General features: G+C 42.0%; 1 protein-coding gene across 3 annotated transcripts in view; it reads right to left on the bottom strand.

Moving 5' to 3' along the window:
* Positions 1 to 2385: 2385 nt before the first annotated feature.
* KIAA1551 (KIAA1551 ortholog) overlaps positions 2386 to 24488 on the bottom strand; it is a 22361-nt gene continuing 258 nt past the window's right edge. Inside the window, exons 2-6 of one of the 3 annotated variants that reach the window (XM_026040332.1) lie at positions 12489 to 12573; positions 6591 to 11265; positions 5741 to 6419; positions 4763 to 4837; positions 2386 to 3616 (exon numbers count right to left, since the gene is read on the bottom strand). In XM_026040332.1, the coding sequence (XP_025896117.1) occupies positions 3456 to 3616; positions 4763 to 4837; positions 5741 to 6419; positions 6591 to 11225 (5550 nt within the window). In that variant the 5' untranslated portion in view covers positions 11226 to 11265; positions 12489 to 12573 and the 3' untranslated portion in view covers positions 2386 to 3455. Of the gene's footprint in view, positions 3617 to 4762; positions 4838 to 5740; positions 11266 to 12488; positions 12574 to 24488 lie in introns of all 3 variants that reach the window. The other 2 variants (XM_026040330.1, XM_026040331.1) reach the window with 2 other exon arrangements.

Below are 24488 nucleotides of genomic sequence, written 5' to 3'. Positions count from 1 at the left end.
ATTTATCAGTTACTGCAATTTATCAAAGCAATTCCAATATTGGCAAAAATGCTACGCAGTTAATACACTGGAGACTGCACAGAGCACTTTAACGGTAACKGTGCTGGATGGGGCACCACTGAACACAAATGGCAAACTTCATTAAGGGACATTTGTTTATAGATCTTGACAAATTAACAATGTCTTACAGCCTCTGACATAACCTGAGGATATCTACCACTACACGAATGATTCCACATCAGTAAGACCAGATCATTTTCTTTCTGTCAATATCCCTTGGCAAAGGGATCCCAGTTAACCAAAAAAGCCTGCATTTTCCTGCCTCTGTGATCTGCCCAGCTATTGTCTTTTGTTTTAGTGCTTTGATATTTGCTCATATTTGAAAGCAGCCAATCTTGTCTGTATTCATGAGAAAGACAAGCTCCATACTGGTACTAGGGTTCCATTCGTCTTTTCCTCCTGCATTAAGGGTGGCAAAGGAACATGAATCTCTTACCCGTAACATTTATTGACATTTTCATAGAAGTTACCTATACCTGTGCTCCCTGATCCAGTTCTAATCTTSCAGATAGGTCTGTGGGAGTAAATATCTATTCCACTATTGTGGTGGTCGTGTCACATGAAAACTGGCATCCAGTTAGCGAGTTAAGGCCCCTGTACTTGTCACATATTTTTGACTCTTCTTTGACTGTCCTACAAGATGTGTTTCCAGGGTAGGCCACAGTCTATTGGCCACTGGGGCCTAAGAACAGCCTCCTATTTCTCGTTACCTGCAGAATAATTTTACACGAGGTAGAGCTTTTATGCTAGTCCTTCTGCATGTATAGCCTGTCATTTTTAAGCTACATTATTGTCTGTTGCTTGAAGTCCTCCTGAGAACACACTATGCACTTAAATATAACCAGCCTCTCGGGTTTGTGCTGGTACTGCCTAGCTTAGGCAGTAAGCCTTACCTTATTTTTTTTAGCATGAACAAGCAGCTCTCTGTGCCAAACTAATTCTGATGCAGTTTAAAGGTGATTCGTGCAACAAAATCTCCTCGACTATTTCTATTGCTTCTGTCAACAGTGAATCTTGCTTCTGCAAGGAGTCAGGACWCACTTCTCTGTACTTTTCAAGCAAAAGAAACATGCATTTTCTTTACTCACTGCAGTTAAACTATTAAATAACTAGATGCAGGGGCATACRTCGGCACATATACCTCTGTGCAGGCTGCCCAGCAGCATTCAGGTAATGAGGTGACACTAAGGAAAAAAAAGGTACTTAAAATAGCTGGGAAGGAAAGTACAGTCCACTCCAAATTTCTTAATTTGGCAAAACTCTTCCAAGCTCCCAAGCCCAGCACCTGGCAGCGTCCTTTCCTGCACGTGTTGCTCTTGATCCTTGTTCTGCTCCAGGTTCTCGAAATTGGGTCACAACATGTCTGGACACATGGCAATACAAGTGTACGACGTGACATGATCATGACATTTGTGTTAAGCAAGTGGCTGTGGAAATTAGAGCATGTTTGTTCATATGTGGTCAAAGGAAGTACCAGTGTTGGGGTTAAGCAGGTCCAAGTTGTTACCCTGCTGTTAACATGGACTCCCACTCTACTGACCTGCTTGCACATCACTTTCAAGTACATGCTAAGARATATGCATGAGTTTTCTTACGATAGGAGACAAAATGCATGTAATTTATGCCAAGGCCATGAATCAGCTTCTTACAGAAGTGCCTGTATGGAGGAAATTATCAGAAAGACTTGAATCTACTGCTTTCCTCTTCAGACTTCGGAAAGCAAACCAGTATTTCCAAGWTTCACCCTTCTTTGCTGCCAGAACATCCTAGCAGAGTGTGGTCGTCCTCTTTCCGTAGGTGAAAGCAGAAGATTCTGCTCACGTTCATTCAGGTGCCTGAAACCCCAAGATCTTACGAGCACCTGACAGACCTCTGTTGGGAGCACAACATGCTGCACAGATCCCGCTCATGGTAAGGCCCAGCGATCCTCRAGTTATCCAGTTTTCTATATAGTTACAGTTCTCTTCTTCCAGTAAATCCCCATAAGCTGTGACAGATTCCTGCAAGCATTTTTCCTCAGGAATGSAGTAATAGCGAAGGCTTTTTGAGCTCTGATCCTAATTCACCAATTCAAAGCAGTAACAAAAGATGCTGAAGAGAAAAACATTCCTGATGCAATTTCGAAAGTAATAACTACATAATAACTACTCTTTGACAAACGCTTGAACTGAAGTGGTGTCCTCCGTTTTACTAYAAAACCTTTCAGAGAAGAAGATATGTCATTGAACTATTTTAAAATTGCTTTTCATTTCTAGGAATATCTTCAATCTCCATTTAACTAACTGCAATAAACAATTAGTTATTATTTATATTAAAAAAGGCAAGGCAAGCCCTCAAAATTTTATTCCAGGTATAAAAATCAGTCAGTAAAGTATCTACAGTTTTTACTTTCAGTATAAAGGTTTAAACAGACAAAAAGAATCAAATACCACAATTCTGAAAAAAATACTATTCAATTTAAAATTCTGAACAATAATGAAAAGGCACTTTAAAGAAAATYGAGCAACAAATATAACTCTTATGTCACAGTCAAAGTGTAGTAAAATATTATTTAACATTGTTTATAAACAAAGAAATTAATTACAGCCTGGTTAAAGTGAGCAACACAGTTTAGACAAAACTAAGTTCAAACTCCCTCGACCTCAACAATTGCGCTTTTCTTTCAGTGCAAAGACAGCTGAGAGAGAGACAAAAATTGAGGGAAAAAACACTTTGGGTAAACATCAGTAAACAGCCTGCTATTTAAATGAAGAATTCAGAGCTCAGTTTCTGCAGGCTTTATGAAAACAAACACAACAAAACTTGGTAGCAGCATAAATACTTCACGGTATCCCCTGCTCTGTGTGTTTTAATTTTGTACTCTTAAGATGTTTAAAAAAAAGAAAAAATAGCCTTGGTAGAATTACGACAATCAGACTCCAAGGAGAAAACAAAGGTATAATGCTTGAGGATCCACTGCAATCCCTTTCCACGAGGAATATTTTTCCACTGCCAGCAATGGAAAGCATCACAAGTAGTTTTCCAGAAGCAGGAAAGAAACAGTTTACGACAATTGACATGAACTTGAGGTTTGTTAACGTGCCTTTTTTTTTTTTTTTTTTTTTAATAAAGTGAGCTAACTCCTAGACTTAGAACCAAAAAAAAGGATGCAAATATGCCAAAAAAAGGCTAATACAATTGAGAGTGACATCTCCAGCACCAAACTCTATTTGTGCAACAAATACAGAACGTGTAAGTGAAATCTCAGTCATTCAAAATATGAGGCTGATTTAAAAAAAAAAAAAACTGCCAACATCAAGAATATATAAAATGTAAAGTCATTCACAAACATGAAGCAAATAGGGAAAATATATTTCGGTATTGGCAGTTTTTTTCCCAAGGATTTCTAGACAGACCTATGAGACAGGAACGCTATCCAGGCTTTTGCATTTTTTTTCCAGATACATTTTCCTGTAGGTCTGAAACATGCCTTTTGAGTCTTTGACTGGGAAGTGAAGTGCCTCATCATCTCCTTCCAGGATTTGTATAGCTGTATCAAGTGGAATACTGTCCTCAACTGAAAGACAGATAAAGCTGGTTAATCCAAAAGTCTGGTAGTTCCTTACAACGCTCAGTGCTTACGTTTGTGGTATTTAAGCCTTCTCCCTGCTATCAGAAAGGATGCCACAAACTCAGTAAAGCAGCAGTCTCGTCAAATTTAACTGCATCTCCAACGCATCTTTACAACGCTAACCAGTAATGCCAGCTGTCTTTGTATGAGAGATTTCCAAAGAACACTGAGGAGGAGACAAATGGAAACACACATTTGACGAGTTGAGAGATGAAACAAAAGAGGAACAGATAAAAAAAAWGCAAACGCTGATAGCCAAGGACACAAGTAACAGCAACAGAAGAGTGGTAAACACCRAGAAATGCTGCTTGCATCAAGGTCACGGTATAGACTTGTTGGCAACTGCTGACAACTGGTAATGAGAATGGCAAGAAGGTCAGAGCACTGAAAACACCATCTCTTACTGYTAAACCAACAAGAAAACAGACTATGAAAGATTAGGAAGGCACTTAAAGCAAAGAAGCAAAGAGAGTGAGCAGCCATCCTGCCCTGAATTTGCAAAGGAAGAAGGCTGAGGTGACACCATCGTGACTGTTGGCAGGACAGGATGCAGGATATAAAAAAGACCCATCCACAGAGAATTTGCCATTGCCAACCAAGAGGAACCCAGAGGATGGAGCAGCTGGCACTCCTTTTCCTTCATCACATAGAAATAATTCTGTCCAGGCACATGTTCCAGCACGGGTGCATGAGCAGACAGTGTCCACTTATTGACAGGGCCAAATAAAACAAAAATCATTTTGTCTTTAAAGTCTCAGCTTTATTATAGGACTTCCTATATTTTAAGGTAGGAAGTAAGAAGCTTGGGCTTTATCTACATCTTTAAGCTGCAGTCAAATAGTACCACTAGTACAACCTTGGATTCAACTGCACACGTGTAGGTGGGAGAACATATTAACACACGCTTATGGAAATAAAACTCTCCACAGATCTTTGAAATCCATACACAACTAGCTGATGTTGTCCTTTTGGGCAACAGAACCAGCAAAGAACAAATTGAAATATTTCATTAATACTTGCTGGTATAAAGGAACACTTAGGTAAAGAACATTTAACTTTTATTTTGAAATGGATAATCATGAGTCATTTCACCTGCAGAGGTCCCTTCCAGCTTTCTTTGCTTCACTGGATCATATTTTAACCAATCTTCTTTTTTACTCTTGACACCTAAAAATAGAATTTTAAAGTTTGGTTTTTTTTGGAGGTTCCTATAGGAAAAGTATTAGTCTCTACTTAGTATAAAAAAATCATGTATACGTTAGCACACAGCAAGTCATCTCTGGGTGTGAAAGTGACTGCAAAAGTTTGTATGTTCAGCCTAAGATTTTTTTTTGTTTTTAATCAAAGAGCATGGGGCATCTTTATGCCTCACAAAGCACCAAAGCACTTGTTAAAACTTTTAAAGACAGAGGGAGGAAGAGGAGGAAGGGGAAGGCTTTAAGCAAAGATGGCAAATGTCACAACAGGTCAAGAAAGCGCTACAACAGTTAGAAAGCAGCCCTCTCCTCTCCTCAATACCTCAGTATCTCCTCGTCTGTCTACCCAGGCAGACCTACCCATAGCCAGGCTTATATTGAATACGGACCAGATCACCTCCTGCGACAGGCCAAGGGAAAGTGTCCAATGCAAACAAGCCTGGATATCTTCTACAAGTAGACTAGGGAGCCTTCTGTGAAGTTATTTGAGACTACGGTGTCCTAAACTTCCCTAACTTTATTCTGTAAAATTTAAGGAAAAGGAATAATACAAAAGGAGAAGGATTTTGAATTCTTTACCAKCTTAACAAACAGCTGGAGAAGGAAAGGTACCTAAACAAGGTCAACCTTCAGCTTCTACAACCCCACATTTGCATTATCTGTAGATTTGTGTAACATCAACCCAGAAAGAAATATTTCCTTTTTTGCTTGCATTGGTCTCTTAATGATGTAGGGAAACAAATTAATAATCAAGATAGATAAAAACACTAACAAATGACACTTTACCTATCACTATCCAGGACTCAGCCTACTCTTAACTATTCAGTGCCTACACTGTTTGGAAAGTGGGAGGAAAATCATATACACATCATACCTGCCACGAGAGGTTTATCCCTCTCCAGGGTATTCTTTGTAGCTGAGCTTTCTTCATCAGGAGCTGGATTTCTGAACAGGATCTCTGGACAGAGTTTAAATTCAAGTACTTTGTGTGATTTTTCACTTTCTGAGAGAGAAGCCTCTCTTTTTCGATCTGGGGTTTTCTGTGATGCTTTGGGCTTCATGTGCCAGACAGGTCTGACAGGTGATGTCTCCAATTTGGTCAGATAAATGCTTTCCTGAGCAGTACGTTTAAATGCAACTCTGTTCAGATAGTGCTTTTTTGGTTCCTTTTGAAGGTACATTTTTAATCTGTTATTTCTTCTATTTAAATATAGCAGGTTTTTATCAGAAAACATTTTCTCCGAAGACTTGTCTTTATTCTGACCATCAAGGTGTCTCTCTTTGTTGCAAAAGTAGTTTTTAGAGATGGTTGAAGATTGTCCCATTTTCTTCTGTAGTTTAAGGACAGAGTGATCTGTTAAGGAGCTCTTACGTTTCCTGACATTTTCTCCAATGGATTTTTCAGTCTTGTCAGGATTTACTATTTGATTATGCAAAAGTTGCTCAGAATTCTTTGCTTCAGACTGTTTTAGTTTTTCATCATCCAACTTTGTTCTCTTAGGGTCTTTTTTTCCAACAATATTTTCTTTCCACTTCCGTTTGTATGAACTCTCCTGTGAAGGAAGAATTTTTATAGACTTATGCTGAGAATATATATGATTTCTTGACTTTAAATCTACATTGCTAAAATTTGGGAACTTAACAGCATCAGAACGATAGCTATTCAGCTTTCTATGTTTTATTTCCACTGGTAATTTTACCTTCCCTCTGATGCCAACTCCTACCTCTTTTCCAAGTTTGTCCTTTTGTTTCCTGCAGTTCTCTTCTTTGCCGGTGTTCTCTTCACAGATTTTATTCTTATGTTCCTGACAGACCTCAGAATGCTGACTTTCTACAGTTTCTGAGGTTTTAGATTTCTGAATGTCCRTCTTGCGTTTCACAGCTGCACCTATTTCAGTTTTATCGTTTGAAAGAGCCTCAATCTTGCCAACTCTCTCTTTCTTTTGGAGCAACACTGTAGTATCTGCGTCTGTACAACCACCTTTTCCTGATGACTGTTCCTCCTTAGACACATTCTGATAATCTTTTTTGGCAGAATGAGACTCCTTCCCTAATGAGGGGCTTTTTCTATTGATCTGCAGCTCTTCCTTGCTGTTGCTTCTGCTCAATTTATCAGAGTCTTGTTTTTCAGAAGAATTAAGTGGTTTAATATTGTCCTGTTGTGCTGCAAGGGGTGTGAACTCATTATTCACCTTCGTCCTCGCTTCTTTGTTCATTACAGAGGTGAACTTGCTCACACCTTTCTTATTTTTGCCAACATCGTTTTGACATGTTGCAGTCGGCTGGTTCCCCATTGCACTGATCATCGTTGTTTTGGAATCAGATTTATTATTGCTTTCCTCTATCTCTTTAGAAATAGCACTTCCAGCTTCTGAAATTTGATGATCACTCTGATTTTTCTCCGAAGCAGATATGTTACATGTACAGGAGCACTTTGGCATTGCATACTCTGCAGATAGCCAACTCATTAGACAACAATAAGTTTTTTTTTCCCTTTCAGGGTTTGAGGTTTTGTCTGKTTTTTCTCTCTCTTTGCATAGGCTCTGACCAGACTGAATATTGCTTTCAAGGTTCTCTTTCTCTCTTGAATCTTTTTCTGCCTCTTGGCTTGTTGCTTTATGGCTTTCACTGGAGGAATGCTGGTTGGGTTCAGGAAGCAGTTCTTGCTTCTGTTCAGACCTTAAGAGTGTAGTCTGTACCTGATTTACTGCATCAAAACTTTTGTTACAAGTCCGAGTTTCTTTTTGAGGCTGATTCGTGGTGCACTCAACCACAGAATCACTTTGTACTCGCTCTTTTGTTTGCGTATCAGCACCTTCAATGCCATATGGAAACTCTTTCACAAGTTCAGCCAGCTGATCATTTAGACATTTGAAAGGTTCTCCTCCAAAAAGATTTGAATCCTCAAAATCCTCATCTACACTGGTTTTACCAGATGCGTAATCTTGCTTGCTGCTGTCTCCTGTAACAGTGAGCACGGCTGTTTCAGCACTTACACCAAGTGATGGATCTTGTGAGTTTTGAGTTAGCTCCAGGTTTGTACTAGCAAGATTTTCAAGATCATTTTTGGGATACTTGCAAGATGCATCTATGGACATGTTCTGCTCTGAGGTAGAAAGTGTTTCAGGAGAATCCCCGCTGCTTGCTTTCTCTGCACTGCTAATTGTACTACCATCCAAAATCTTATCTGCTTTGCTCATACAGCCTGGCAACTCTTCCCATGTCATCTGCAGAAAGCCCTCCCCTAGGAGAACATTTTCTTTCAGGCCTACATCATCTTTATTCAAGTGCAGCTGTTGCTCCTTTTGCTTTGTGTCACCTGCATTATCTTCTAATGAGCTACTGCTATTTAATGTATTTGTCACAGGAGCCGAGTTGAAGATACTTGCTATTTGCGGATTATAGAATATATCACCTTCAACAAGAGAGCAGACACTAGAAATATGAATCACGTCTTTCAACACTGCCGTGGAAGCATTTCCTTGCTCTAACACAGCTTGCTTATCTTTATTGTCACTTATATTCTCCTGAAAGATTTGACTAGAAGGATCCATACCCAATTCTGGAAGTGAAGACTCGCCTGGCAATCCAAGCCGCAGACTCTCCCTGACCTCTTGCACGGATCTGCTGACTTGCCTTTGCTTTGTATCACATGCATCCCTTGCACTGACACTCTTTTCAATGACTTCATTTCCATCAGCTGATTTGATCTGTTGCAAATCCAAGTTCACTTTCTCTACCAGAACACAGTCATCAGGTGATGAAGGAACAGTTTCTATCGTTTCTTTTTCAGTATTTACCAGAGTTAAAACATTTTCCCCTTCTTTTAGCAAGCTACATATGCTTCCCGCTTCAATCACTGGGTAGGTTACACCTGTTGACGTTGGAAATACGTCTGCCTCTTCACTCTGTGTTCTCTGATTAGAAAGCACCAAAGGAGAGACAACTGCAACTTGGAGCTCAAAACTTTTTATCAAATTGGAACACAACATTTCATGTTTTTGCCCTACAGGAACAGGTGTTGAAGGCAGAACTGCCTCGTTTGTACTAGCAGAAACATTAATTTGTTCTCTATTATTTGTTGTGTTTTGAGTGCAAGGTAACAGTAACGTTGGATTTGCCACGGGGCTTTCGTTTGCTGGACCATTTTGAGCATTCGCAGGTTCTGAAGCGTGTTTTCTCCACAAGCCAAGGCACGCAGTTAGCTCTTCCACAGAGTACGTGCAGTTGTTTTGTTCAGAAGGTGAATTTTCAACAAACAGTGCTTTTTTCTGGGCTACCTCTTTCTGGAAATTAGTTTCATCAGACCCCATTGCAACAGGAGAGTTTGTATGAACTAAAAATGCCTGCTCATCTCTCAAATTTTCTACGTTCCTCTCAGTAGTGTCTTGTAATAAGCTTCCATCCGAGCCCATTACACCTAGCGGAGGCTTCTCATTGCAAAGGAGACTTGTCAGTATTTTATCTGCAGTAGCTCCAGCTTTCTTCTCTTTCAAAATATTTGTGCTGCTCAACACAAACTGAAGGAATGATGAGCTCCCAGCTTTAAGCGGTATGTTCTTTCCTACCATTTTGAAAGGGTTATCAGCTTGACCACAGCGTGAAGTGCCGTCAGAGGATGTCGGTGTCTTCTGAGAAGAGGTCAAGGATGGCACATCCTTTGGTTCCGAGATGGGAGCTCTCTCGGGATTATTTAACTGAGTGGGGAGTTCATTCTGAGCAGGAAGGGGAAGGAAGTTTGATGAAAAGCTTCCCTGGTCCACTGGATGATTACTTGGAGTCATCTCTAATCCTACGTTGTCAACATTGGTCATGCTTCTGTCACTTCTTTCTCCAGGAGGAGAGTTTAGAATGGGGTGTTTCTGATTCCCTGTCGTCACCATTTCAGACAGGGACGGTGCTACATTTTGATTGGGCACTTGGGAAAGAAAATTCGTAACAGTATTTTGAAAACATGGAGCAAGTGTGGAAGTACTCTTGTCAGATTCTGAAGCTGCTAGCAGGTTTTTTTTGTACTGAAACAACCTTTCGAGCAGGAGACACTTCTTYTTAATAGAAAGCAGTTTTTGCGCTTCCCAAACCAGTCTCTCCTTTGTAACTTTTGTTCCACTGTTTGTCAGTGAAGGCATTTGAGTATTAATAGGTGCATTCATTAAATTAGGAGGCTGGCTTTCCTGAACTGAAGCAGTATTATTTGGTGGATTTGCTGCTTCTTGCACAATATTATAGAATATTTCGGAAATGCCAGGAGATGATGCGGACATTTCATTAAAAGGTTGGTTTGCTGTCACATTTCCACTCAAATTACAGACATTTCTACCCGATTGGCTAACTTCTCCAGACTGCTGTTTCTGCCAGTATTGCTGACCACTGTTAAAACAAGCAGCACTGGTTTGGTCTGATRGGTGCGTCTGCTGGTTATGGGTATATCCAGCGGGCACATTTTGTATTGCCTGTTGAATGCCTAGCAAGGGCTGTGCTGCAACTCTCGAATCACAGCTGGCAGGCAGCAAAGGTGGTGCAGAACATCCACCACGAGTTTCTGACGCCATCTGGCTTGGTACATGTTGCTGCAGTGCTGCATTTACAGTATTATTTTGACTCTGCGAGTGCGGAACTTGGAAGTGATGACTTGGATGATATTTTTGGTTTTGGACATGTTGTCCAGGTGTACTATGGGGCAAAGAATTACTCTGGGAACGCACGTACTGAGCGGATGACTGATTGATGGGTCCTGAAATGTCTTGAGAAGCAGCAGGGCCATTCATGTTATAGGACAGGGSCCTCCCCGGCTTGGGAGCATTAGGGTATTCGCGACCGCTTTGATACAACATTGTGGTTCTCACAGGGTTCAGCTGTGGGACTGGTGGCCGTGTAGCATAACCATTCGTGGCAACATACTGACTCTGGGGCTCCCGAGGAATGGTCTGTACGTTATTTCCAGAGTTCATCCGCGGAAATGGGGCTAACTTCCTCCGGGAATAAACCTGTGCCTTAGAGCTCTGCCACGGATTCTGAACTATCTGTGCCTGCACGCGGGGTGCGTGGCTAGGAGGTCTTGTTGCTAATGGTACATGGGAAGGGGGACACTGATCAACTGAATATTCTGAGGTAGCAAAGCTACTGCCGGCTACAGATGCTCCTGAAAAGGTCTGCTCTGGATTTTTGTATCCTTCGGCGTTTACAGGAGTGAAGGCAACATTCATATTGCTAGTTGGCAGAAACATCATTTGGTTATTTCCAGTATAATTGCATCCGGTAACATGTGCATTGGAAAGCACCTGAGTGTAACACGCTTCTTGACTTTGCAAGTTATTCTGCGCATCAGCATTCTGGAGTGCTCCCACATTCCAGTCCATCTTTCCTAGGTTTCTTTTTCTTCAGGCCGAAACCAAAGCTCTAAAAAATAAAGTGAAACTTAGATCTATTTCTATTTCACTTAGTGACAGGTAATTTATTGTGCATTATGAGCAGAAGTGTTCAACTGAAACTGCTAGATGTAACAGCAACCTCGTTGGCCCATCCCACGGCTATCAGGGATGTAAAGTTGAGTAAACTGGAACACAACAAAGCAGAATGGCAACAAGCATGCAGTTGATTGTCTGGTAAATAACCAGACAATCCCTCCAGTTATTCCCCTCATCCTAYTGCCATTCAGCTTCTTCATTTAACAGTGCTATGTTAACCTTCTCATCACAAAATGAGGGAAAAACAATGCATTCCTATATGAGATGATACAAGAAGCAATGCTTAAACTCTGAGCAAAAGCATTAAGATAATGTAACACAAGTATGCCTCGAAATACAACAAAATATAACAAAAGAATGGCGAAAATGAATGTGGGCTTAGTAAACATCTTTCATAATACTTAATGCTGCTCATTTTTATTTTACATGTCACTTTCTCCTCCCTGATATTTAAGCAGTTTTTTGAGCTCAGCTCTTGGCTAATTTGAGACTCCCAAGTCAGACTCTACRGTTAACTACAACAAACCTTCCCTACTTTGGGAACACTGCATTATATATTTAGTCATTCAGCAGGCCAAAGGCATATCTCTTGAGGAGTTATACTCCATAACTCATGAATTCAGACCTAGGATATTGATTACTAGCAAGCCCAGCTGGATGAGCATGATACCTCCAAATGATCTTTGAAAATTAYTTGAGCCAGCTTCTTCAGGCCAATCATTATTTCAGGATTGCAAATCAGAAATCATTACAACAAACAAACAYAGCTTTACCTAGAAGCAGTAATATCATTTATACCTCCGTAAGTTCCTCTCAGTACAATTGAACCCAATAGATTTTAACATAGATCCATTCTAAGATAGATTTTAAGTGCCTCCTGATTTTAAACTCAACATTAGCAGCCAACCCCAGACACTTAGGGGCTACTCCAAGAGGCATAGAGATTCCTTCAGGGAGAGCTGTGTTGCCTTTCATTCTCTCCTTTACTTTCTCTACTCTAAAATTACATCAGTAAAAAAACAAAATAGAGAACTGAAGTTACAAATGAAACTGTAAAAAAACGAGAAAACAAACAATAACAACAGAAAGCCCAACAACACTCCTCATGCAACAGCACAAATCATCCAATTTCAACAACACTGAAGCAATACTTACARTGACATATGAATCTTAGACGAGAAGACTGTCTTTTGTATCCAAGCCTGAGACTTCAGACTGCCAATATTACACTGGATATTTTCTGAAAAATAATCAGAGTACATAATAAACACCTCACTGATTTAGGTAGTTGTTGAGGCAATTTAAAATACTCAAAACATCTAAATTATGTTTCTGGAATGTATAAACCAAAACAGACAAAATATCAGCTAATAGTAATTATAAAATCCTCATTAAACACACATACACTCAAAAAACTCACTTCAAGCACATGCTAAGACAATTTAGTCTATAAGGTCTAAATAAATCAGTTAAGAGTGAAATTAAATTCTTGTCACTATCAAAATTTATAGATGAGGAACACAAGCTTAGTTTATCATTATTAGTTTGATTAAGACATTGTTTATTTTGCAATTGCGTTCGCAACCTAAAAAATACTATATATAACTGTAATACAGCAAAGTACAAATRAAGTGATGTTCAGCAGAAAGCACTTCTCCTGGAAGAACGTTTAAGATGACTATCCGAATGAGCCTCTAGAAGGCAAAAGCGCTATACTTGATAAATGCCTGTGAGGAGAAGAACCCATGAACTCCACMGGATTCKATGTGAATCAAGCTGAAACCCCTTTATTACCCAAACTCCCATATTTAACACCCCCCCACCYTGTACATCATATCSTTATTCTATTGACACTTCGCTCATCACAAGGTTGCTGACCCGGCTAGCAACATGGATGCCACTGGCTAATTAACACTGACCCAGCTAGCAACATGGATGCCATTGGCTGATTAACACTGACCCAGCTAGCAACATGGATGCCATTGGCTGGCTAACGCTGACCTGCCTAGCAACATTGATGCCATTGGCTGGCCACTGGCCTGCGCCAACTCCCACGTAGCTTCTGCTCCCTTTGTCTTCCTGGCACTTCTAGTTCGAAACTTCTTCATCCACCTTCCTTATCTCAGGGACAGGCTCTGAGCAGGTCAAGGTTGATACAGTCAGTGAAGGACAAGGCACCCACGGACTCGCCGCAGCTCCCGACAGCCTTTTTTACAGATCCATGTGCCTGGCTGTTTCRTATATGGCTGGTTCAGTGTGCCCACTCGTAATGGCCACTCTCTTCTAAATACATTCCTACATGCCTGTGTCATTCGTCCTTCACCTGCTGTTTTCTCTGCTTGGGCACTGCAGTCTCAAAAACCATCACAACTACTACATTGACCTATTCTTGCACACTACTTCCTTTACTTTTCATTACATCTTTGTATTAATACTTGYAGTTGTTTATGAAGGCCTTTCTGATGGCCAAAAGGCCAATGCAATCTGCACATTACAATTTCTTTACAATATATCTACTGTGGATTGCCCTATTATAGTGTGGAATAAGGAATTCCTTCAAGGAATKATGTGATCTTCTATCAATGGCTTCAGGAATGCCAAGTCCACTGGGTACAACATAGGCAAGTGGCCTAGTCATCCCTTTTACCTGACTGTGGACATGGATCACTAACAGCTCCCTGTGTGCACAGGGATTGATTTCTCCTGCTCAGAGGACAGCTGCAAAGTCAGAAAGTAAAGGTGACACCCTGGCAAAGCAGGGTTGACAGGAGAGCCTTGTGTGAGGAAACCTTGTGGTCCCCRGCATCCTTTGGCCTCTGTTTTATTCCATCTTCTCCCAGTTTGTTTATTTTTATTACCCATTCTGTTTCCATTTCTCCAGGCTTCCAAAAGAATTTTTCCTGAAGATCTACTAGCTGCAAGGGTGCAAATGGCGTGGTCCAAGTAGCCTCCTGCTGGTTGCCTCCCTGGGGGGTCTCGAAGTGATTTCATGTTTTACTGTGGCGGTTGTCCTTTTTAATCAACAAATCATTTTCCATATCTCCCTCTCCATTCTCCACTGGGGGACGGGGGAGGCATTGAGCATTATCTCTATCAAACCAGAGGCCACATCCCAAGTTTCTGGGATTCACCCAGAATACACCCAAGCTGGTGTATTTTGATAAGGTCAGATGTTTTAGACTGTCTCATCAGCATAACTTCCATCTTCTCTTCTACTGCCCTCCTTTAGAGGTTCAATCTCCAACTGTTCTTTGGTGTGTTCACTTCCTATCTGCAGTAGCAGTCAGTGCTGCTACAGGACCTGCAGGGCAGCTAGTTCTTTATCTTGCTGTGCCSTATAAGCATAAGCTACCTCCAAACAGGCTCCCAGCATTTTTAATAACTACACCTTTATTTCAGCCACCCTTCCTTACTTTTATCTCAACTCAAACCGGTTGCCTTTCCAAGTTCCTCCAATCCTATCAATGACTGTGATCCCATTTGGTGCTCAGCTCCTGCCTCCGTGAGTAGGTTGTCATCCTGCTGAYCACACCAAACTGTTGCAGGTGTGTAGGTGTTAAATTAGTTCTGGGTTTAATGCAACAAATACAATATAATTTCTTTTTTAAAGRAGCAGAAGAGGATTGGAATCAAATGTTACCTAAATACAGTAAAAATCAAAGGGTAGTAGGTGACTCAGAAACGTGGCCTAAGGCTATGAGGAGAGAAACAAGAGATCACAGTACCTACAGACTCGTAGCAGGTACTAAACACACACACATACACACATTTCCAAAGCCAGTTTGTTGCCATCAGTCAATCACCAGGATATTAGGACACGTAGTGGAAGCTCAGGAAATAATGTCCTTCATCCTATGTGTTGCTGTAGGAGGAAGGTAAAGCAAGGAGAGCAGGAGGCCACAGACCTATAGTGTGGGAATGGTTGCATTAAGCTAGGACTGTAGGTGAAATTCCAACCCCAGACAAATATTTACCATTTCTGTAGCAAGACTGGGAAGTAAACAAACTGTTGATTTAGAAAGCAGCGTATTTGGCATTTTGTCCTTATGGTAAATACAACAACATAACAGTTGAGAGCTGTGTGATAAGGAAGGGAACATTAAGAAAACTGGCCAACCCCCAGCCACTTGCCATAATTCMCCAGGGAACATGGACAACCACGCTGAAGGGAGCAAGCACTGATAGCAGGTCACAGTAGGTAAAGGGGATAAAAAGCCCACAAATTATGAAATGGGACCAGCAGTAGAGGAACAACAGTGAAGAATCCACCATCTTAAAACTGCCATGGAGGCAACCGTCCTTCTCCAGGCTACCTCAATATGCAAGATGGGACAACTTTTGGACCCACCTCCATGCTGTGAAGGTTGATTTAAGTGTCAAGAGAGGGGCACTGCAGACCTTAACTGATTCTTAGCTTCCTTATTCTTTGGGAGCTTTTATAGTCCACCACTGACAAATGGCCCGAATATCTACACCTGATAAGGTAAGAATGCCAGGGCACACAGCTTTGGGGAGTTGCCATCAATATCCCAGGAAGAACAGCCATCAGGAGACTGACTGCTGCTCACTGACTGAGCACTGAAGCTTGGGCCTTATCAGCAAACTTGAATGAAGTACTAGGAGTTGTACCCTGATGTGAAGCTGTCTGTTGACAACAGTGATTTAAGGCTCAAAACCTGATGAAAACAAGAAGTTGTGTTTAGGAAAGTGGAGATATGACTAAGGCATTATACCAGTTACAGATATTGGGTGTTAAGCGGCCTCAACAGTGGAAATGACAAAAGCTAGCCTAATAATTAAGACTGATAAAGCTGCACACTTAATACAATTTGTGCAGCGTGATGAAGTATTATTTGTAAGATACCTGTACAAAGCACGATGTCTTTCTTGACCATATAACAAACTAACAGTTGAACAAAGTTTTGATTTCCTGAGCACGTAGGTAGAGGCAAGAAACAAGAAATGCATTACAAAGTATTTGTATATCAGAAGTGAGTCATACTTAGTTCAGCATCATTAGGTTTTATTMGGTCAGGTAGAAAAAAAACTATTGGACACATGCAAACTTGTCTGAAGCTGTAGGGAGACTTTCTCACCAGACCGCAAGGACCTACAACAGATGCTCCTTAAGTGCCATGATAGGGAGAGAAACGGGACGGGATTTTCAGATTTGCTAGCAATACATCTACTCAAAGCAGTGCCTGCGAGGGCTTCAGCTAAAGAAGTCCTAGATGCGTATACACAAAACACACAGAACGATCATCTATGATTATTTTCTTATCAGACCATAGTAACTCTGTAGCAGAATCAGGAGAGAAATTTAAATCTCGGGGGAACATCCAGCTAGCCCTATAAACACTCATTCCAAGCCTTTGGTCTTTCTGTTTCAGTCATTTGAAGCCTCAGTTTCTGAATAGAACAGAATAATAACATATCAAAGAAAAAAAAGATTCGAAAGGCACAAAAAACCTAACCTTTCATGAAGCACTACCAAGAAACRGACATGAACCCTCTCACCTTCAGAAAAAGTTGTCTAATAAAAGAAATACTTAAGTGCCACATCATTTATTTACTGGAAAAATACAGGCTGTATTTTGAGGCTCATCACAAATTCCCAGACAAAATTAAGTTAGCAGTTGTGCCTTCAAATATGACAATAGCAAATAATAACCACAAAGAAAGATCATTAACAGTTGATGTCTGCTACTTGAGCAAGTAGAAACTACAGACTTTTTTTACCTGTCCTCTTCAGRACTCCACATAATCTCATTTTACAGATACAGAACAGTGCGTGGCAGAAACTGTTCATCATCAATTCCATTTATTTTGCCAGTGAAAGAAARGTCCACATTTCCTTAAAGCTCTAAACCACATGTCTTTAACAGACAAGTGTAACAGTAAATTGTTGATGCAGTAACCATCGCCGACACATATCCTATTAAAATGTCTTGTAGAAACATCCAAACTAATCCAAACAGGATCTTCAGAATTAACAACCATGGCCATATTTTTCCAATTACCCTCRATCCTCTCAACACACTACAACAGTTTATTTAAAGATCTTCTAGCAAGTATACACAGTAAGGATAACAGATGCATCTAAGTGCWAAGTGAAGCATGAATTTAAAAAGCAAACAAACTCAACTGTTGCTCCCTAAAAAATATCGCTGCAATGTTTTTCCGATAGGTCCTCACTTCTCCATTCTAAAACGTAGGTCATTACGACTTTAAAGGCCAACCAAGTTAATGCTGCCCACATTCAAGCACACACCAAATTGGACTTTTACTGTTTGCCAGGAATAAACATTCTTCCCTCATCATGGCCCTTACGGTAAACAGACGTTCCTGCTGCTCCTCCGGGCTGTCTTCTGCACAAGGCAGTTGTTCCACAGAAGTGGAAGCAGGTGAATTATCCCCATCTTCCAGGCAAACCAGGTAGACAGGAGCATTTCCAGCTGAGATTCGTACCAGAGCAGACCAGTGTTAAACCCCAGTGCTGAGTCACCCCTCCACAGTTTGGCCTTGCTGGYTACCTACCAGGGGACACAGCTAGGACGCAAGAGGGCAAATGGCCCATGTCTGATTGCAGGGGCCACCTTGTTTCATCTGTTGTGTGGCCCTTCCAGCAAGGTGGGAGCTGTGCAAAACCTTCAGGAGGAGGAGCACTAGCTCAGTGCAGATGGGGCTAAGGTGACTTAGGGTCTGCCTTCCTRCTGGGCTGCTGTCTCGAGACCCTGAACGTTACTGAAACCAAATGCCAGGAAGTCAGGAGGAATGTAAACTAGACCGTCAAAATGGTCACAAGGGACCTTGAAACAGGAATTATCTGTTACAAACAGGAACATCCAAGAAGGGAACATCTGCCATATCAGCAAACCTTGAGGAACCAGCTCTAAACATTGGAAACAAGTGGGAGGAAAGGAAGGGAAAGGTAATTCCAGCCAGGGCAGCACAACCACCGACTCAAGAAACCTTGTGAGCCAAAAGAGAGGGCTGCGCACATGCAGTCACCTACAAGGCGTGCAAGAAAAGTTGACCAGCCCTGTAAGAGCTGATCACAAAAATGATGCAGAGGTCACTCAACATACAACAGACCAAGTCTACAAAAATATGCAGCAAGAAGGAAAAAAAAAAATTGCTCTAATCTTAATCTGAGCAGAAGATTTCCAAGTTCCACGTGCCTTGCCAAAACCAAAAAGAAATTACTAGAACAAAGAAGCTAATAAGAGATGTATGCCTCAATATTTACGACTGGTAACAGACCAAACAGATTTAACCTCCGTTTTTTGGCATATCACTTCACACACGGCAGAACTAGTCATCACCACCCAGAGCTGAAGGTACCTCAGCTACTGCTTGAATTAGATCTTTGCACATTTTCTTCTGGTCAAGACTCTTCCTTTGACTGTGGCCCACCTTTCATATTCAGCAACTCTTCAGCTCTTTCAGGATTGCTCTGCAAGTCAAAGCTCTTCCCTTTCATTCCACAGAAAATGGAAACAGAAAAGCCATCAGAAAAGCTTTTTTTCTGCTTGGACAGGTTTTTCTCTTTTGCTGACTATATTCAAATTCAGATCAACACAAGTTGATCTGYCCATTCCTTCATCCTACATTCAGTGTATAAGGGAAAACACTATGACTGATATTCGTAATAGTTATAAAATATTATCTTAATATTAATTTTTTCTTTAAGTGGACCAAAACTCRAAGTATGGAATAGAATTGCATTTCAACAGCAGCCATCCTGACCTGAATTGTTTTGCAGCTCTCTGGAACCGGGAACATCGCGTTCAGCAAACCACGAGCTCCCACGAACAGAGGGCCCGAAGCCTGGCTGCAGGACAGGACAACTTTGCTCTCTCTACTGCTGGAGTTGAGAACAGCCCTCCAGGGTTAACGGGAAACACGGGGGCTGAACTCAGGGCGCACAATACGCCTCACTCAGGAACAGTGGAGCTGCACTAACACAACTGTGCTCACTTACGACACATTAACGCTTCAGACACTGGTGGCACATTAAAAAAGAAACTAATGGTGAGGTAAAGCTATTATTTGGTTGCATCTTCTCCCTTTCTCACCAATAAATGTTGTGATATCTCCTTCCTGCTGTCAGTACTGTTTATGTTCTGAGATATCGATCTTCCAGCAGCTGATTCTACTGATCATCATGCCAGTAAGGACATCTGGTTTTGTCAGCAATCCTTGCAGTTCACAAAGATGTTGTCCTGGTCTTTGGACCACAAATATTTCATCTTCCATCCAATCTCCAGCAAATTTCATCATCCTAAGTGAATATCCTCTCTATCTCTACCCACTTGGAGGCTTCTTTTTAATTTTTTTTTYCCCTACTACAAAGATACAGCATCGTCAACATAGTCCAAAGCTCAGGAGCATGCTAGTGATGAACAACACATCAATATGGAGTGGGGTGTCAAACGATAAACATATCCAGTATGGGCGCACCACAAATGTATCATTTTAACCCTTCTTCTGCTTTCTCACACATATCAAGGTGTGCCACACAGGGGTGTGAGTGGATGAAATCTAAGAAAGCACCCACCTACACAAAATCACCCCAGCTTATCTTATCTTCCTATTAAACCTGCTCCTAAAATTAAATTATGCGGTTTTCTCCATAATTACATTTTTTAGCCCATGTACAACTGCTACAAGTGAGATGCCAGGAGTAGGGAGAAGGGACCACGGGCAACTGGGTTCACAGGTGTATGCTAGCATCTTGAAGGACCCATAGGTGTATGTCAGTATCTAGAAGAACCAGAGGGTACACGTGAGAGGTTCAAGGACCATGGATGAAGTGACAGTAGTGTGTTTTTTGTTCTTCCCTTGTTAATTTAACCCGATATGCATAAACATACGTGTGTAATTTGCTACCAAATTTGGACAAGCCAGCAAGTAGGAGAAGAACCTTCACCTGGAAAGACTCACAGCTCAAGCCAACCATGGACAAGAACACCTAGGTTGCAGGCATGGATGCTGGGCAGGTTGAGAGCCCACGCTAATAAGTGAYAGACCCAGGACACAGGGATGTTGTTGCACGTTCCAGGTCTCAGCACTGGACTCCAGCAGCCAGGATGGAGTAAATTGCAGGTCCTTCACTGGAGGAGGCAGTTATCTAATGTATCTTAACACCACCCATTTATTTGGATAGGAATTAAATGTGGGTTATTTCATTTCTGTTTTACTTAAGATTTGCATATCCTCATAAAACTGTACTGCCATTTATTCAGAAGTAACCTGTCAAGTCCCAGGCTCAATCTTACACCTTGTTATTGTTCAACAACTATTCTCAGCGAAGAGGAAAGTCCAGTAGTGATGCTTAACCAAGTCCAGATGGTTTACTACCAACACAAACCAGTAGGAAAGGACATAATCCAACTCCCCTGTATTTCTACAGCTCTGGTTTACACAAAAGAGGCCCATAAAATGACCATCTATAAATATTAAAAATAAAAGGTCTTGGTCAAGTTTCTCCAAGTTCCATYGAATACAACACCACTTACGCTTGATAACTTCCATGGGCATGCAGCACTCCACAGACCTCATTTTGCCACACTGAATTTTGCCATGAGTTTGAGATCGATGCTGATTCAAGCCTATACATCTATAATTCACATTCCTTTTTTTCAGTTGGGAGTATTACTAAGATAGGCCAGTAGATTCCAGAGTAGATTCCAAAAATGTTCTTCCTGCAYGGAATGACTTTTAGCAAATGCCTACATGCCCATGCTACAGCTGCAGATCTCTTACAATTGCCCTTCTTGGAAGCAACCATGAAATACACTTCAAACTGGAGATGGTCCAAGGTTCAGAGCACAAAGAATTGCCTTGCACCTTTTGTATTGCTCTCAAATCATTCAACATCTAAAGACTACTAATTGGAGACTAGTTTGAAGTACAGTATGAGATGTGGAAGTGTAAAGTTTAAGATGTTAATTGAATTTGTCATGCAAAACAATGGTAACCTTTTCAAATTACATACTAGGAGAGTAATTCTGGCCTACTTGCATGTTTTGGAGAACATTCATACAAGCAATAGGGCACATTATCAGCTTAAGGGCATACTTAAAGAAAAAAAAAAGTATAGCTTTTATAATGACCTTTCTCTTTTCTACTTATTTCTGAAGTTGTCTGTATTCTGCTAGGGGAGCCTCCAATTACAAAGTCTTCATGCTTTAGGTTACCCTTTTTATTGTCAAACTGTTGAGACTTTGACACATGTGTTTAAGAAGTAACAYAAAAGTCAGGTAGATCCTAACAGGGCCTAGTAACCCCATGCAGGAGAAGCAAAATTCTGTTCCCAGTCAGGAAAGGACTGGAGACACTGCAAAACGGTGGCTGTAACAGTGCTAAGTACAGCTCAGAAGTAGCTTGTCCTTAAGTTGCCAACGGAGGTTGAGAGCTTGCATTTCCCCCAGTTCTTCCTCTCTAAAGCACACACACTCAGATGTGGTACTTCAGTGTGAACCAGACAATAGATGTTTTTTGAAACACTTGCTTCAGCAATATTGTTAGAAAGTGTCCCACCCATGATAACATCACCTGGAACAGGAGGAACTTCCTGAAACTCTTTTTTTGCTCCTAGAAGGGACATAGCATTAAGCTGAAAGTGCTGTTCTTACGGAAATATCTACAACTGGAAATACCCACTGTTGCCAACAGTATCATTGGGCAGTCTCCTATGTGGCTGATTGCTAACCACACACCAGAGAGTCTCCAGGCAAATTTTGAAGTCCAAATTGCTGTCAAGCAACAGCTCCAATACCATACCTTGCATGAAGGTAAAGTCAGTAGCAATCAGCTAACACTAACAACCATAATATATATTTCACCATCTTCCTTTGTCATTTTTTTTCTTTCGAGTTACCAGCAATTACTACAATTTTTCATTCACTACAGGTATTAAGACAGCTAAATATCATCTTCTGGAATAGAACCTTCTCTCTTCAATGACTCTGCTCTTTCTATGTGATTTTCTGTCTTCCCTCCTTATCTCTTTTCTGAACCTTAATTAGGGTGTGTGGGGTTTTAACCTCGTTCCTGTGACCACTAGTTTTTCCTTAGTGACRCACACAGGGGAGAAAGGCCAAGCACCAAGGCAGGAGGCCAGCGYTGGGTGGATCTAGGAGGTCTAGGAGAGCCGGGGCGCACACGGTGACACAGGCACCAAGAGCTGCACAAGCTGCAGGTGCTGAGCTCGCACTCTGCCCTTTCCTTGCAAACTGCAGCTCAGAAACAACAGCCCCGGCGGGAGGCTCACAGGATCCCAGCTCRGTCGGTCCCTTCATGGACAGGCAGTGTAGCAGGTCCGTGAGAGACCTGGCAAGGAGTGCCCAGGCAGCGAGCCCATGTCCGCCTCTGGCTCCGTCACCTCCAGCAGCGCAGAGGCCGATGGCGACCGGCCTCACACAGCAAGCCCTGCTGTTACCTTTCCATCACCTTTCACGGAAAAGATGAACAAAATGAGATGAGAATTACTGCTTTGTACTGCATTTGCTTTTTAGATGCATATATATAAAGATAACCAAGTAACAGAACATAATTGGCTACAGAAAACGTCTAAAGCAGATAGCTATCTAGCAACGTTATAAGTGAGATGGTTTGTTGGCCTTTGAGAAGTCAGTGTTGGAAGTCTCCTGCAGCTAAGAACCGAGTTTTTCACTGATCTACAATTAATTTGGTTGGAGAACAGTGGGATGGGAAGGATGGCAAGCATCAATGCTTTCAGTACTGAGCAGAACTCAAGTTAAAAAATGAAAGTCCCTCCAAAAAGCTGGAAGATGGATGAAAAGCATAATATATTTCATATGAACTGTGCCATAGTGTTTTTCTGCCCCAAACATCAGAAATAGTATATTAGCTTTTTTTTTTTTAAGAAAAAAAAAAAAAAAAGCCTACAGATTTGCTATTTAAGCATGAATATGCCCAAGGAAAGCAGTTCCTGCCCTTCAAACCATTTTGGTGAACCACACGAACATAATGATTTTGCAGTTTCTGATAAATAGCCTCGACCATCTTTGCACATTCCCTAGAGCTTTATTAGGGAAAGCTTTAAACTAGGACAACTGTCATAAATTAGACTTTCCTTCCCTTTTTTTTTTTTTTTTTTGCAAATAGTACTATAAAAGTGATCACAAGGACAGCCTCACTTTCTTTGCCTAGAGGAAGTTGGGGGGGGGGGGAGCAATTAAGCAACTTAAAATATTTTGGGACACTAAGCAGTCACCTTAAGAAAACCAGGTGACAAAACCCTTCCTAAGGAGCTTTGACTACTTATGACAAGATCCGCTCTTCCCATATTCCCATATTTCTCAGATGCAAAGGGCTTATCGGAAGTTGGTTTGTTTTGTTTTACGCCATCCCAGGAGGCTAGTTAAGAGCAGGGAAAGGCCTGGCATTACCACAGAGCTCTTGGAAGGGGCTGAGTCAACCTCACAGCAACTTCTAGGAAAAACAACCTCCCGCATTCCTACGGGCTCCTGAAACACACAGGACAAGGAGAACATCTAGAGGCATTTTGAGCGGATACCCGTGAAAACAGTATCTACTTTTGATGCCAAAAGTCACCAAGAGCCCCCCAGTAACGTTAGGAAATTTACGAAGCCGCCCGGTTTTAGGCATACTTGCTTGTTTTCCACGTATCTGTTASACGCTTTGCGAACTGAACGACTTAGAGGATTCCTTTAGCTGCTCTCGGGAGTATCTCCCGCTACCCAGAGCGCGGATAACTCGCACCCCAGGGGTGGGGAATGGGGACCCCCCCCCTACGGTACAAACAGGATTCCCAGCTCAGACACGGCCCCGCGTATCCTCTCGTGTCCCTTGGGACGCGGCCCCGCTCCCGGCGGCCCCGCTGCCCACGGGGAAGGCTCCGGCCGAGCCGCGGCGAGCGCCAGGGCCGGGGCGAGCGCCGGGACCGGGGCGCTGAGCGCAGCGCTCGGGAACCCCGCGGCGCCCAACGCGCACGCAGCCCGCGGACCAAAGCTACGGCCGCGGGAGGCGGTTGTGTTTTGTTTTCCCGTCCGAACGGGAGCATCTCCGGTCGGCAGGCGGAGCGCGTCCCCGGGAGCGAGGCTGGGAAGCGGAGCGCCCGCCGGGGCCATGGCGGCGCGGGCCCGGCCGCCGGGCCGCGCTCCT

The sequence above is a fragment of the Nothoprocta perdicaria genome, unplaced genomic scaffold (genome assembly GCF_003342845.1).
Source record: "Nothoprocta perdicaria isolate Ctin4 unplaced genomic scaffold, notPer1 scaffold_253, whole genome shotgun sequence".
NCBI lineage: Eukaryota > Metazoa > Chordata > Aves > Tinamiformes > Tinamidae > Nothoprocta > Nothoprocta perdicaria.
Note: the sequence above shows the minus strand (reverse complement) of the source record. Positions and strands in the feature narration are given on the sequence as shown.